General features: G+C 44.7%; 1 protein-coding gene across 1 annotated transcript in view; it reads left to right on the plus strand.

Moving 5' to 3' along the window:
* The window catches only part of LOC140198073 (collagen alpha-1(V) chain-like), a 269,358-nt gene that overhangs the window by 184,110 nt on the left and 71,774 nt on the right, over window positions 1-13,474 (plus strand). The window contains exons 30-39 of the mRNA XM_072258945.1: window positions 2,213-2,320; window positions 3,688-3,741; window positions 4,801-4,854; window positions 5,358-5,402; window positions 6,468-6,521; window positions 6,912-6,956; window positions 11,148-11,201; window positions 12,024-12,077; window positions 12,690-12,743; window positions 12,849-12,956. Of these exons, the coding sequence (XP_072115046.1) occupies window positions 2,213-2,320; window positions 3,688-3,741; window positions 4,801-4,854; window positions 5,358-5,402; window positions 6,468-6,521; window positions 6,912-6,956; window positions 11,148-11,201; window positions 12,024-12,077; window positions 12,690-12,743; window positions 12,849-12,956 (630 nt within the window). The remainder of the gene's footprint in view (window positions 1-2,212; window positions 2,321-3,687; window positions 3,742-4,800; window positions 4,855-5,357; window positions 5,403-6,467; window positions 6,522-6,911; window positions 6,957-11,147; window positions 11,202-12,023; window positions 12,078-12,689; window positions 12,744-12,848; window positions 12,957-13,474) is intronic.

Genomic DNA, 13,474 nt, shown 5'->3' on the forward strand with positions numbered 1-13,474 from the left:
GTATTCTTGAACAGAACCAGCAGCTTGGGTCCAATTCTTTAAAGATTTGGGGGAAAGAGAGTTTGAGACAGCTCACATCTATGGGCTCTTTTTACTTCTCCGAGGAGGAGGATAAAACAGGTAACATAATCAAAGGCGTTCTCTCAGCTCCCATGTCCTATCAAACAAAAAAATGCAAAAGCATGAAAGCACATTCCACTAGACTCAGGGACTGCTTCTATCCCACTGTTATAAGACTATTGAATAGCTCCCTAGTATGATAAGATGGGTTATCAGCACACAATCTACTTCATCATGCTCCATGGACCTTATTGCCTGCCTGCATTGCACTTTTCCCAACACTTTAGCTGCTGTTGCTATTCCCCTGTACTAACTCAGAGCACTGATATAATGAAATGATCTAATGCTGGCATGCAAAACTAAATTTATCACTGTACCTCGATGCATGTGACAATAATAAATTAATTTACCAAGTTAATATTTGATAATTTAATACACCTGACCAGTGAGGCTAAATGTTTCACTGCAGGTGAATTTTGCATCCTGCACTTTTTATCATTTGGGGATGTTTCCTAGAAGAAACTAATATTTGGGCAATGGGAAGCCTGTCAAAAGAGTCCCAGATATACACAAAGCTACACAGAAATGATTTGTTCAAAGCTCTGTAAACCTATTTCTGACCATTTAGCTGAGTTGTAAATTGATCAAGATGACACCTGAAGTCAAGCTATGAAGAACTGTATACTGAGCCGTGTTACGGAATATGTGGGAAGTTTCTGCAGCCCTAGGATTTAGGCTTACAGTTGTTCTTGGCAAAACAGCGTTGTCCTGAGTTGGCTGTAACTTTAGGGAATTTATTGTAAGATGGGCTTAGTACAGAGGCTTGTCCCTGTATATAAGGAGCAGTAATGTTAAATCTTCATGGTGACTGGCAAGAATTATTTAATCCTTCAGTCCTGTTCTACCTGCCAATTAAATCATAGCTGATTTGTATCATTTGCTTTAATATCCTTGCCCTGCCTGTCATCCAACTTCATTTCAAGACCATTAGTTAATGGCACCTATCATCTCTAACAGCTCCCTCTGTTCCTCTGTATCAGACTTTTGGGGGAGAAAATTCCACTTTTACCCAGCGCTCTGTGCAGGAGAATTTAGTGAAGTCATCACTGACCTTCTGGCTTTCATTTTTAAGTTTCGACTCTAGTTCAAAGGTTCTCCATGAAAAAGAAGGTGTTTCTCTCTATCCCTCGAGCAATGCGAATGCAGATCAGTCTTTGGTGGTGTCTATTTGTGAATCTTGCCCTGTTCAGCACGGTTCGTAGAGCTGCTGCCTCAGCACCCCTGAGCCCTGGGTTTGATCCTGAACCCAGGTGCTGTCTGGTGTGTAATTTGCACATTCTCACTGTGACCTTCGGTGTTCCTCCTGTGCTCCAGCAATGTACATGTTGGTGGGTTAAGTGTCCGCTGTACATTGTCTGTCGTGTTGAGATGGGGTGGGACAACCTGGGGAAGAAGTGATGAGAATGTGGTGACTCAAAGAATGGGGTTAATATTAATGCAAATTTGATAGTTGGCACAGACAGCGGGCTGCATGGCCTGTTTCCCAGCTGCCTCCCCCTGTGAGTGAGGGTCGGGTTCTGGCATGCTTGCCATAGGAATGGAACATACTTGTCCAATACTTGGTTTGAATGTCTGGTGTCTTGGCACAGCACACAAAGAGCAATCGTGGTGATCAGAAACATCTTTCTTGAAAAAATATCCCTCTCATTTGGATTCGAGCCAGTGCTGACTTTGGCGAGATCCAGTTTGATGAACCATCACTCACTTGTTACAATAATCCTGTGTGATCATCGCATCCATTTCAGTGGAAAAGGTTTGAGCTCACTAAGCCCACTCACTCAGTCAAAGCCCTGACACTTTTAAATCAAAAGCATGTTGAATCTTTCCAAGAAAGATGGTTCAATTTTCCCTGCATTCTGCTCCAATGCCAGTTCTGCCAGCTGAGAAAGTTTGGACGTGGTCCAAGGGACATTGCAGAATTGATGGGGATATGAATGGGATCCTGTTTTTGGCTTGGGCGTTAACCATATCGAGGTTGTTGTTCTAATGAGGGGCCCTCAACCACTCTGCTGTACTTGCCTCTGCCTACTCAACTCCTGGAGAGAGCACGAAACAGAATGGATATAAAACTGCTTTTCCATTGTCTTTGCAGGGCGAGATTGGGCCAAGCGGTCCCCGAGGGGAGGATGGACCTGAAGGGCCCAAAGGTCGAGTGGGACCTGCAGGTGACCCCGGTCCATTAGGTCCGACAGGTGAGAAGGTGAGAGACTCCGTGGTATGGTGCATCTTAGATGGCAAAATGTTCTTGTTAGTGCTAACAACCGTGAGAAATTTCCTTTCCCCACCAGCCACTCTGCAGTCCTCCTCAACCTCCATATTTCCTCATGTCCCTCTGTATTTCCTCACATCCCTCTATGACCTCCCAATCCTACCTGTCCATTCTGCTCTCCAACTTGTCCTTCCTAATTCCTTTGTTACTTCACCCTTCCAGTCCCTATTCCATCCCCTTTCACTACAACTTTTCCTTGCACTGTCCCCTTCCTCTATTCCTCTCTGCACACTTCATGCTTTTTCCTCCTCCCATTCCTCCCCACCGTTCCTCCTTCTTTTCTATACCCCTCCTTCCTTTCCTCCTCCACACTCACACTCCACACTCTTCTTACCTTCTTTCTTGTCCTCATCTCTTTATCATTTCTTCATTTTCTCCTTCCACTTTCCCAGCATTCCACTTCCACTCATTCCCCACTCCTTCATTTTCTCTGCTCATTCTGGTCTTCCCCTCCTTCTCCCCAGTTTTCCCTTCCTTCTCTTCACTTCTCTTTGCCTTCTTAACCTTTTCCTTCCACTTCTACTTCTGTTTCTCCCATACAGTCCACGGACCCCTTCTTTCTCCTACCTTCCTTCCTTCCTGAAACATCTTTTCCCCTCTTTTCTTTCGTTTAATTTCCTGGTCACTCCTTGCCTTGCTTTGAGAATGAAGATGATTTGATGAATTGGATCCTAATAATCATCTCTTTCTGTGCTTATAATGTCATGTTCTTTCCATCCCTGCCACCAGCCAACTCCATATTTATTATTACCTCACCTACCTATCAGCCTTCTGTTATTCAAACTCAAATTTATGTCTTGTTACCTCATGGTAACTACTCTTAAGCTCTGTAGACTGATTCCATGACCTCATTCCTCTTGCTGCTGTTATCCTAGCCTTACACAAAATCTTGCTTACATTCTTATCCTCTCCTCCAATGCAAAATAACATTTCCATCTTGTCCCCACGTTCATCTGTTATTGCAGTTCACCTTACTTGACTCCCTCCAGCTCATTCACCTTTCTCTACTCATAACTCCTTCTCCTTTTAGCCATTGCCTGCAACAAACCTTAGTTACTTTCCCTTGAAAGGCATGAGCAGGTAACAGGACAGATGTCTCCCATGCTCCTGAAAACAGGTGACTAATCCTGAAATCTCTGCATGCAGTTCAAAATTAACATCTGTTTGATAGACCTGTGTATTAACTTGGGATATGTTATTGCATTGAAAGTTTCATTTAAGGATGTTACTCTTATCTGTCAAATATATAGCATTATACTTGTGGATAAGTCCATCTAATATCAAGTATTTTGTTGCAGGGTAAGCTTGGAGTACCTGGTCTTCCCGGATACCCAGGGCGTCAGGGTCCCAAGGTAAGGATATCAGGAAGCGCCATAATCAGTATACTGTATATTTAGTTCAAGTTCATAGATCATTGCAGGTCCATCTTTTAACATTATTGCCATTCCTTCATTGTATACATTTCTACATCTCTGGATTTCATCTCTAGCACCATGATGGGAGATGCGATAGACAAGAAAACAGGTCCTTCACCCATCAGCCCTGTGCTGACTACGAATGGTTCACTAATGGAACACTGATCCTACTCTTTTCTTCCTAATTCCCATCAGCTCCACATTCTACCCCTCATCTACATGGTAAATTTACTGCAGCCAATTAAGTGCCAATCTGTTCTGTGCTGGGAAGAAATGCATGTGGTCATAGTGAAATCGTGAAGACTCCACACAGACAGAGCTATGGGTCGGGATTGAACTTGGACCTCTGGAGTGGAGAGACAGTAACGCTATTGGCTGCACCAATCAGTAAGCATAAGAAATGCTCCAATAGTTTTCCAGAAGGGCACCACTTCAAGAAGATAGCTAACCACCAGCTTATCAAGGACAAAAAGTGATGGGCAATAAGTGTTGTCAGTGATGCCCAGATCTTAAATGAATGCGGTCATAAACTCATAGAAAAGCAGAGCACAGAAACAGGCCCTTTGACCCATCAAGTCCATGCTGAACCATTTAAACTGCCAATGACCTGCACCCAGACCAAAGACCTCCATATTCCTACCATCCATGTACCTGTCCAAACGTCACATGTATATTGAAAACGAGCTCGCATGCACCACTTGTGCTGGCAGCTCGTTCCACACTTTCACAACCTTGTGAGTAACTTTCCCCTCTGATCCCTTTTAATCCTTTCCCCTCTCTTCTTAAACCTATGTCCCTAGGCTCCCCCAAAAAATCTGTGAACATCTAACCTTCCATGTGTTTTGGGACCATTATCCAGATCAACCCAATCCATTTGGTGTTACTTTGGTAGGTTAAGACAATTAAGAATCTTACAGCAGTGCTGATTGGGAGTTTATTGAGGCTTCAGTGACCTATCGCTGTTTAATCTGTCTAACGCATGCCTTCTTTTCACAGGGCTCCCTTGGTTTCCCCGGATTCCCAGGTACCAACGGCGAGAAAGGTGCTCGGGTAAGTTCTGAAAAACAAAAAAAAATAAAGGTATTAACCAAGAAGTACAAGCTCACTAACTAGAACCAAGTACTTTTCTCATTTGTGTTGAATTTGTCTCCCAACATCTATATCCCTTTCTCCATACTCACTCTGTTTGGCAAACTTCTTTTTCTCTTTCAGTATTTCTTTGAGTTTCCTCCTTTTTTTTATGGATTCACCTATTTTGCTGTTCCCTCTCTCACTCATTTTTCACTTTCTTCTCTAGTTTTCTCTTCAAAGTTTCTCATCCTCTTTCTCCTGCATGTCCTCTCCCCTCTTTCCATACAACTTCTATGTAACTCTTCATCTCTGCCTCCTCAACTTACATCTTTGCATTCTCCTTTGTGTCTTCCTTCTCCATCACCCTTTATACCTGATTTTCTCACCCCTCTATACCCATTCCTCCTTTGCTTTCTCATTCAATACAGTGTCACTCTTCATTTTATTTGGTGCCTATCTCCATTTTCCTTCTGTCCTTACAGGGTTTGCCTGGCAAGATGGGCCAAAGAGGACAACGTGGACCCACGGTATGTCTGTTTTTAAAGGATTTCAGTAGACTTCTCTTCTGATATAGTTGGTTGAGATTGGTGAAGCTGTAGATAGTGGGGAAGGTTGTCAAAGGATACAGCAGGGTTTAGACCAATTGGGGATGTGGGCAAAGAATTGACCGAATGGAGGAATGGAGGCTAATCCAGACAAGTGTGAGCTACTGTACTCAGGAAGATCAAATGTAAGTGGAAAGTATACAGTAAGTAGCACACTTGGGAGCATTGATATGCAGAGGAAACGTGGAGTGCAAAGGCATGTTTCCCTGAAAGTAGCAACTCAAGCAGGTGTGGTAGCAGAGGAGACTCATCATTCTTGCCCTCATCGAGTATAAAATTTGGTAAGTCTTGTTGCTACTGCATAAAACTTTATACAGGTCATATTTGGAGTATGCGGTTCCAGTTGCCCTATTACAGAAAAGAAGTAGAGGATTTTGGAAAGAGTACAGAAGAGAATCACCAAGATGTTGCTGGGTTAAGAAAGTATTAGCATTAAGATGAAGTTGGGCAAATTTGGATTATTTTCTCAAGAGCACTGGAAGCTGAGGAGCAAACTGATGGAAGTGTATAAAATTATGAGGGGCATAGATAAGTAGATAGTCAGAGCCTTTTCCCTAAGGTGGAAGTTTAATACATATTCACCCCAGGAAAGTTTAAAGGAGATTTATGAGGTAAGATTTTAACACAGAGAGTGGTGGGCATCTGGAGCATCCTGCCAGTAATAGTGGTAGAATTAAGTATGGTAGCAAAGTTTAAGAGGTCACATGAGCAGGCAGGAAATGGAGAGTTATTGATTAGTACAGGCAGATGGGATGAGATTAATTTAGCCACAATTGGCATGGATGCTTTGGTCTAAAAGGATTTCTCCTATGCTGTACTTTTCTTTGATCCATGTAAAGTAATTATCAACCAAAGATTAACATTGTTAGTGAGACAGAGAGGTGTATCAATAGTGCCATATGATTCCGCTACCTGTTTATAAGACCATAAGTCCATATCTGCCAGGAACTGGGCTTGACTGATAATACCATTGCCTTTCTTTCTCAGGGACCACGTGGTCAACGGGGACCAAGAGGAGCAACTGGCAAGCCAGGTGCTAAGGTGAGGATAATGGGTGTGTTAAGTGTCTGGAGATTCTGTTAAATAGTGTCTGATCTTGGAGTGACGAGGCTTACTGAGGGATACTTGGGGCAGGACAGAGAGTGACCTAATAGTGAAATAATGAAGCCTATTGTCACTCCATAGCTGTGGAGCTCGTACTGGATGGGAAGTTAGAACACTAATTTTAAGAGAATGCTTTAAGATCTGGATGGGTTGTTATTATTAGGAAGTTTAGCTGGGTGTTGGAAAGGACCAGAGTGATGTTACTGAAGGTGGAGCAGTGTGTAATTTCAGTGAAGACTGGTACTTGGTTGTATCACTGCAGGAAGGTGACTCCCTCCACTGGACAGCGCATTGCAACTCATTATGCTCTTTTTGCTTTCTCAACAGGGAACCTCAGGGACTGATGGACCTCCAGGTCCTTCAGGAGAAAGGGTGAGTCTGCATGCCTCCAGAAAGCCCTGCCTTCGGAACAGGATGGGGCCAGGTGAAGTAGGCCTGGCCTTCCTTCCATCATTCAGCACCATCCACCTGCTGGCAAACTTCGTCCACAGCCAGTGCAGTTGCCTCTGCCATTATCGCTTCTCTTGTTCAATTACCCTAAACCATTCCTAATGCTAAAAAGATCGAGGAATAAGGGAGAAATCATAGGAAGAGGCTACAGGGAATGATCGGCCATGATCATATTCAGTGTTGGAGCAGAAACAATGGCTCACTCCTGTTCCTATTGTTGACACTTGATGTACCGAGGGATCTTGGGATACAAGTCTATCGCTCCCTGAACGTGAACACACAAGTAGAGAGGGCGACGAAGAAGACATACACATGCTTGTCTTCATTGTTTAAGTCTAAGAGAAAGGAAACCATGTTGCAATTTTATAAACATTTGGTTAGACTGCACTTGGAGTATTATGTGCATTTCTGGTTGCCCCAGTACAGAAAGGATGTGGAACCTTTCTTAAGGGCACGGCAGAGGTTAACCAGGATACTGCCTGGATTGTAGGTTATGAGCTAGAAGGAGAAGTTCAACAAACTTGGGTTGTTAACAAGTTCAAGTTTATTGTCTTTTGAATCTACATATATACAGCCAAATGAAACAACATTCCTCCAGACCGTGGTGCACCCACAAAGCATTATCACACACAGCCCATAAAACAAAATATTACCACAAATACACTAAGTTACTAAAACATAATTCAGAATGCACAGCACAGGTAAACAGTAAACAGCTTGCATGATGGTAGAGTATTCATTAGTTTCACACCCTGGAGGAAGAAGGTGTTTTCCAGTCTGGTAGTCCTAGTCCTGATACTTCCATATCTCATTCCTGTTGGTACTGGGTCACAGAGTTTGGGGAATAGGTGTTGGAGATACTCAAGAATGCTTCATGACCTTCATATACAACACTCCCAGTAATGTCACAAATGGCGGGAGGGAAGCCCTGGTGATCCTCTTGATGGTCTTTACTATCCTCTATAGGGCCCTACAATCCAATGCCTTGCAGTTTCTGTACCACACAATGACGCAGACAGATAGTGAACTCTCCATGGTGCTCCTGTATTTGATATTAGAACGGGGGTAAAGAGCCTTGTATGCCTCAAACTCCTCAGAAGGTGCAGATGGTGCTATGCTTTCTTGACTAATGAGGAGTTGTCGTGGATCCAGGTTAGATCATCCACTATGTGCACACCAAGGAACTTTATGCTCTTCACTCTCTCCATGGAAGTTTCATTGATGTGTAATTGAGAATGGTCAACCTGTGCCTTCCTGAAGTCCACAACTCTCTGGAGTGTTGGACACTGAGGGGTGATCTGTGTATAAAAATATGCAAGGCATAGATAGGGTAGACATTCTGAATACTTTTTCCCCATGGTAGAAGTGTCAAATACTGGAGAACATCATTTAAAGTGAGAGGGGGAATATTTAGGGGAGGTATGTGCTTTTGCACAGAGAGTGTTGGGTGCCTGAAGCAGGTTGCTGTGGATGGTGGTGAACTGAGATACAACAGTGGTGTTTAACAGGCTGTTGGGTAGACACATGAATGTGCAGCGAGTGGAAGGTTATTGATCAAGATCAGTCAGTAGAGATTTGGTTTAAATTGGCATTGTGTTTGGCACAGACAGGATAGCCCAAATGGCCTGTTCCTGTGCTATCTGGTCCTATATTCTAAGTTCTTCTTCTATGTCTGGCAGTGGACAGGGAGGGGGAATGGGAGCCACATTCAGCGATAGGCTGAGTGGTCTCCTTCTTTGTCATTATAATGTAGGATATATCAGCTCTTTGCTGGTGCAAGCTTTCTTCTTGTCTTTACAACATTTCTTCAGTGTTTAGTGTCACTGATGTAATTAGAAAACCTCCCAGACTCCATTCGCTTCCCCTGGTGGAACCAGCCTCACCAAACACAGTGAGGTGGTAATGGTAAATTCTTCACCAGATCCCCAGCCCATTCAAGCTTTGAAGGCTGGAAATACCCAATAGTTCAGGCAGCATCCATGGAGAGAGAAACAATTTATGAGCCGTCAGCTTAGTGGCTTTTGATTAAAGAGGTAGGTTTAAAATAACAGATTAGGGAAAGGAAGAGAACTGGAGAGACACACTGAAAATGTAAAACCATGGAATGAGGCCTTTCACCCCTCCTTGTCTGTCCTATGTACAGCTGAATAAATATAAAATGCTGCAGATGGTAGAAACCTGAGGTAAAAATAGAAAATGCTTGAAACACTCAGCAGATCAAGGAGCAGCTTCAGGGATAAAGACTTTTTAACCCGAAACATAAACTCTGCTAGTTTTCCACAGACATTGCAAGATCTGTTGAGTGTTTCCAACATATTCTGCTTTCATCCAAACCTCCCCCCTCCACCATCCCGCACTGAATGTCTAACACTACAAGCCGCAGCTTTTTAAGGATGAACTCAAGCACGATTTAAGTGTGATGAGAGTTCCAGACCCTCAACACCCTTTGGGTGAAAATATTTTTTCTCCACCCGCCTCTGATCCTTCCATCAGTCACTTTACATCTGCGCTCTTCAATTATCCAGACCTCCTGATAATTTTATACACCTCACTTAAGTCTCCCAAAGCCAAGAAAAACAATCCAGCGTATCCAATTTTTCCTCATAGCTGCAGTTTTCCAGAGCTGGCAAAGAATTCATAACTCTCGTCTTTTCCCTCTCTAAGTAGTTACACCTACTTCGTAATGTGTTGAGCAGAACTGTACAGAGACACGAGCTGTGGATTAATGAGTCTTGCATACAATTCCAGTCCTCTGGTCCTCCCTGAGCTATGAACGCCTAACATATGGACACCCCATACACGTGAACAGTGGAGTAGATGAGGGTGGATTTGTCAGCTGTAGCCAGACTACGGGCATACTCTGTTAGCTGGGGACAGAGTACATCCCTGCGACTTCTCTCTTCCAACCTGAGCCATAAAAACTGTGGGCTGGGTGGAGCTGAGCAGACCTACCCATTCACCCCATGAGTCAGAGGGGCCAGCTGGTGACTGCTGTTCCCACACATACCCCCTCTCCCTTCGCTGCCGTTTCTAAGACACTCTCCCGTGCACAGGGTTTCTGCTCATTCCTGATTTACGGGCACTTTGCGTTACAAGCACCACACACAAAAATGCTGGAGGCATTCAGCCAGCCAGGCAGCAGGCAGCATCTGCGGAGGAGAATAATCATCTGCAGAATCTCTGGCATTACAAACAGTTCATCAGAAATGAACCCGGTCATAACCCAGGGACTGTCTCACCTTGGAGTTCCCAGTGCCTTGGGAAGTTGAGGGCAGCCTCCTGTATGTCTGTTTCCTGTGAGCACATATCTTCATGCCAGTCAACATCCTCCCACTTTGGTGCCTCCCCTTGTCCTGGTGCACTCTCACTGGTGTGTGACCTCACACTTCCACAGTCTCAGAATTTCCCATTCATTGTTATAAGGGTGCCGGTGAGGCCACACTTGGAGAAGTGTGCTTAGTTTTAGTCATCCCACTACAGTAAACTGGAAGGAGTGCAGAAAAGATTTACAAGGAGGTGGCCAGGACATGGGGGATTGAGTTACATGGTAGACTGGGACTTTTCTCCTAGGAGTGTACGATACTGCAGAGTAACCTTATAGAGGGAGATCAAGCCACAGGTGGCACATACAGAGTGAATGCACTCAGTCTGACCCAGAGTTGGGGAATCAAGAACTAGAGAACATAGGTTTAAGTTGAGAGGGAGAGATTTTACAGGAATTTAAGCATGACATTTTTTAAATAGAGGGAGCTGTGGACTGAGCTGCCAGAAGAAGTGGTTGAGACAACTGGACAGCGTTCAGAGATAGGAGAGCTGCCACTGAAATGGCACAACTGGAACTCTGTGTGTGTGACTGCCCGCGCATTGTGTCAGAAAGACTGTCAATGTCCAGAGTGGGAACTGTGAAGGTGGGCACATGGGGATGGGCACTGTGAGTGTGGCACAGACTTGCCCTTGGTTTCCTTCTTTCTGATGTGTTTGACTAATGTGAAGATGGAGATATCCGTATGGCTGATAACACACACACACACACACACACACACACACACACACACACACACACACAGTCTCATTTTAAAGAGGTAACCTTCCTCTCTGTTCTCTTCAATTCAGGGACTTCCTGGACCTCAAGGACCCACTGGATTCCCAGGACCAAAAGGACCTCCTGTAAGTGATCTAGCTTCATTTTCCAGTTCCCAACCTGTGCTGTTGTCTCACACACTCACAGACTCATTCATACTCACATACACCCACATATACACCCACACAGACACACAGTGCCACATACACACTCACTGTCTCTCACATAGACACACAGGTAAGTGTACGCAATGGTATGTAAACAGATATACAGGCATGCATGCACTTTGTTAAACATACACAACCTCAGTCTCTGACATTCTCAAACAAAATCACACCCACACCCACATAATTCGATGCATACTGCCTCAAACACAGCTACACACACAGGTACGCACACATTCCCCCCATTCGTAAAGAGACACAACTGCTAAAACATAGCAACATACAGTATGCACACTCTCACACAAATGCACTCTATCACACACTTTCTGTCAAAGAGAGACCTGCTCTCTCTCACACATGCACTTGCACTGTTACACACTCTCTCACACGTACTCACATGAAGGCAAACACACACACTTTGTGTGTGCAAATACACTGGGGTGGAGTGTTCTGTAAACTGATGAGTCAGTGTGTCTGGAGACAGACTGAGATGATCAGGGGGAGTTCACCCTGGAGAAGTGGTGCCTCTCCAGCAGTGGGCTACAGTTGCAGAGCGCACGTCCATTCAGAGACACCCACCCTGTGCCCTTCTGGACACTCACATCTGTGGCCCAAGGTTGCTGGTAAAGATGCTCGCTGGGTGTCCTGTGATTGCTCCGCTATTGCTGAGTGATTTTACTGTGGCAGCAGAGGTGGGGGTGGATGATAATCTGATATACCAACTCGACTTTCTTTCTTTGACAGGGACCTCCAGGAAAGGACGGAGTCCCTGGGCACCCTGGGCAGAGAGGAGAAGTGGTGAGTGTATCCTGAATGCTGTATCCCATTGCACTGGGAGATTATTATACAGGAAGGGTGGATTTCTCATTTTATTTTGGGAACATTAGTTTGTTACAGGGAAGTATTTCATTGAGGTTGGTTAATGTGCTGGGAGGATGCGGTTTATTGGGAGAGTTCATTGATTGGAGAGAAAGATTATATTTGTTGATTGGTTGGTGTACTAGTGGTAAGAGGATTATTGGAAATGTTCACTGATTAGAGAACAGGATTAAGTTGAGTTGGGTCATGCACTATTGGTACAAGGTTTACCGGCAGAATGCATTTACTACAGAGAAGCAATTCAGTGGGATGGTTGATATAGCCCAGGGAAGGTTTTATTGTGAGAGTTAAGTTACTACAGTGAAGAATCTCACTGGGTCAGTTAATGTACCAGGGGTTTGCCAAGCAGCATTTAATTGAGTTAAATCATCAGGTTGGAAGCCATCTCTCAGTAGGCCAGGCGTTGAAGGGTTTATTGTGCAGTGAGAGGGCTAGGTTCAAATGTGTTTCTGGCTTTTCCTCATGGCTGACTTCTCTCATTCTTGCATGTGCATGAACAATGCCTGGTGATGTGTCGACTCCGGTTTCCAGGGTTTCCAAGGCAAGACTGGCCCACCTGGGCCTCCTGGTGTGGTTGGACCTCAGGCAAGTCCCATTTTTCATGTCCACTCCTCGCTAACCTCCCTCCCATCCCCCTTGATCCTGCCTTAACTTCTGACATTAATGTGACTTGCTGCCTTTCTCCCATAGGGCTCCAGTGGTGAATCAGGACAAATGGGCGAGAGGGGACATCCAGGTCCTCCTGGGCCCCCTGGGGAACAAGGACTATCTGGACCATCTGGGAAAGAAGGCACGAAGGTGAGACGACTACAAGCCTGAGTGGTTGGGACGGTTGAGATGGCTCATGTTTGCAGTGGTGTGCCTGTCCAACTGTTGATCAGTGGTACTGGGGCTGCCTCTCGGCCTTGCAAGCTGTTGGTCTCAGTAACTGTGAACCATCACTGCTATACTGGAATATGGTTGCAAAGATCGAGCGAGGGGAATATTCCCAGCCCGTCTGCAACTCTGAGTCAGTGACATGATTAGATGCTGAGTGGGGGGGGGGATAGGTGGTAGGGGCTGAGAGTGGTTTTGGTGTGTGGCCTCACTAGCAGGTGGGGGCAAGTTCCTCCATTGAATCAGTCCTCTATCACTGCCCAGCCCTGAGCACAAGGCCTGCAGGGAGTTTCTGCTACTGAGCCTTAGACTTAAGAATTCTGATGGTTCATCTGTCTTGGAGTACTACAGTATCCGCAAATCTCTGATTTTTGTCTCTTTCTCTTTCTCTCTGTATTCCAGACTTTATTTTTTTTTTTAATTTCACAACGTGATTTTTT

Source organism: Mobula birostris, chromosome 5, assembly GCF_030028105.1.
Source record: "Mobula birostris isolate sMobBir1 chromosome 5, sMobBir1.hap1, whole genome shotgun sequence".
In the NCBI taxonomy this organism is placed as follows: Eukaryota; Metazoa; Chordata; class Chondrichthyes; order Myliobatiformes; family Myliobatidae; genus Mobula; species Mobula birostris.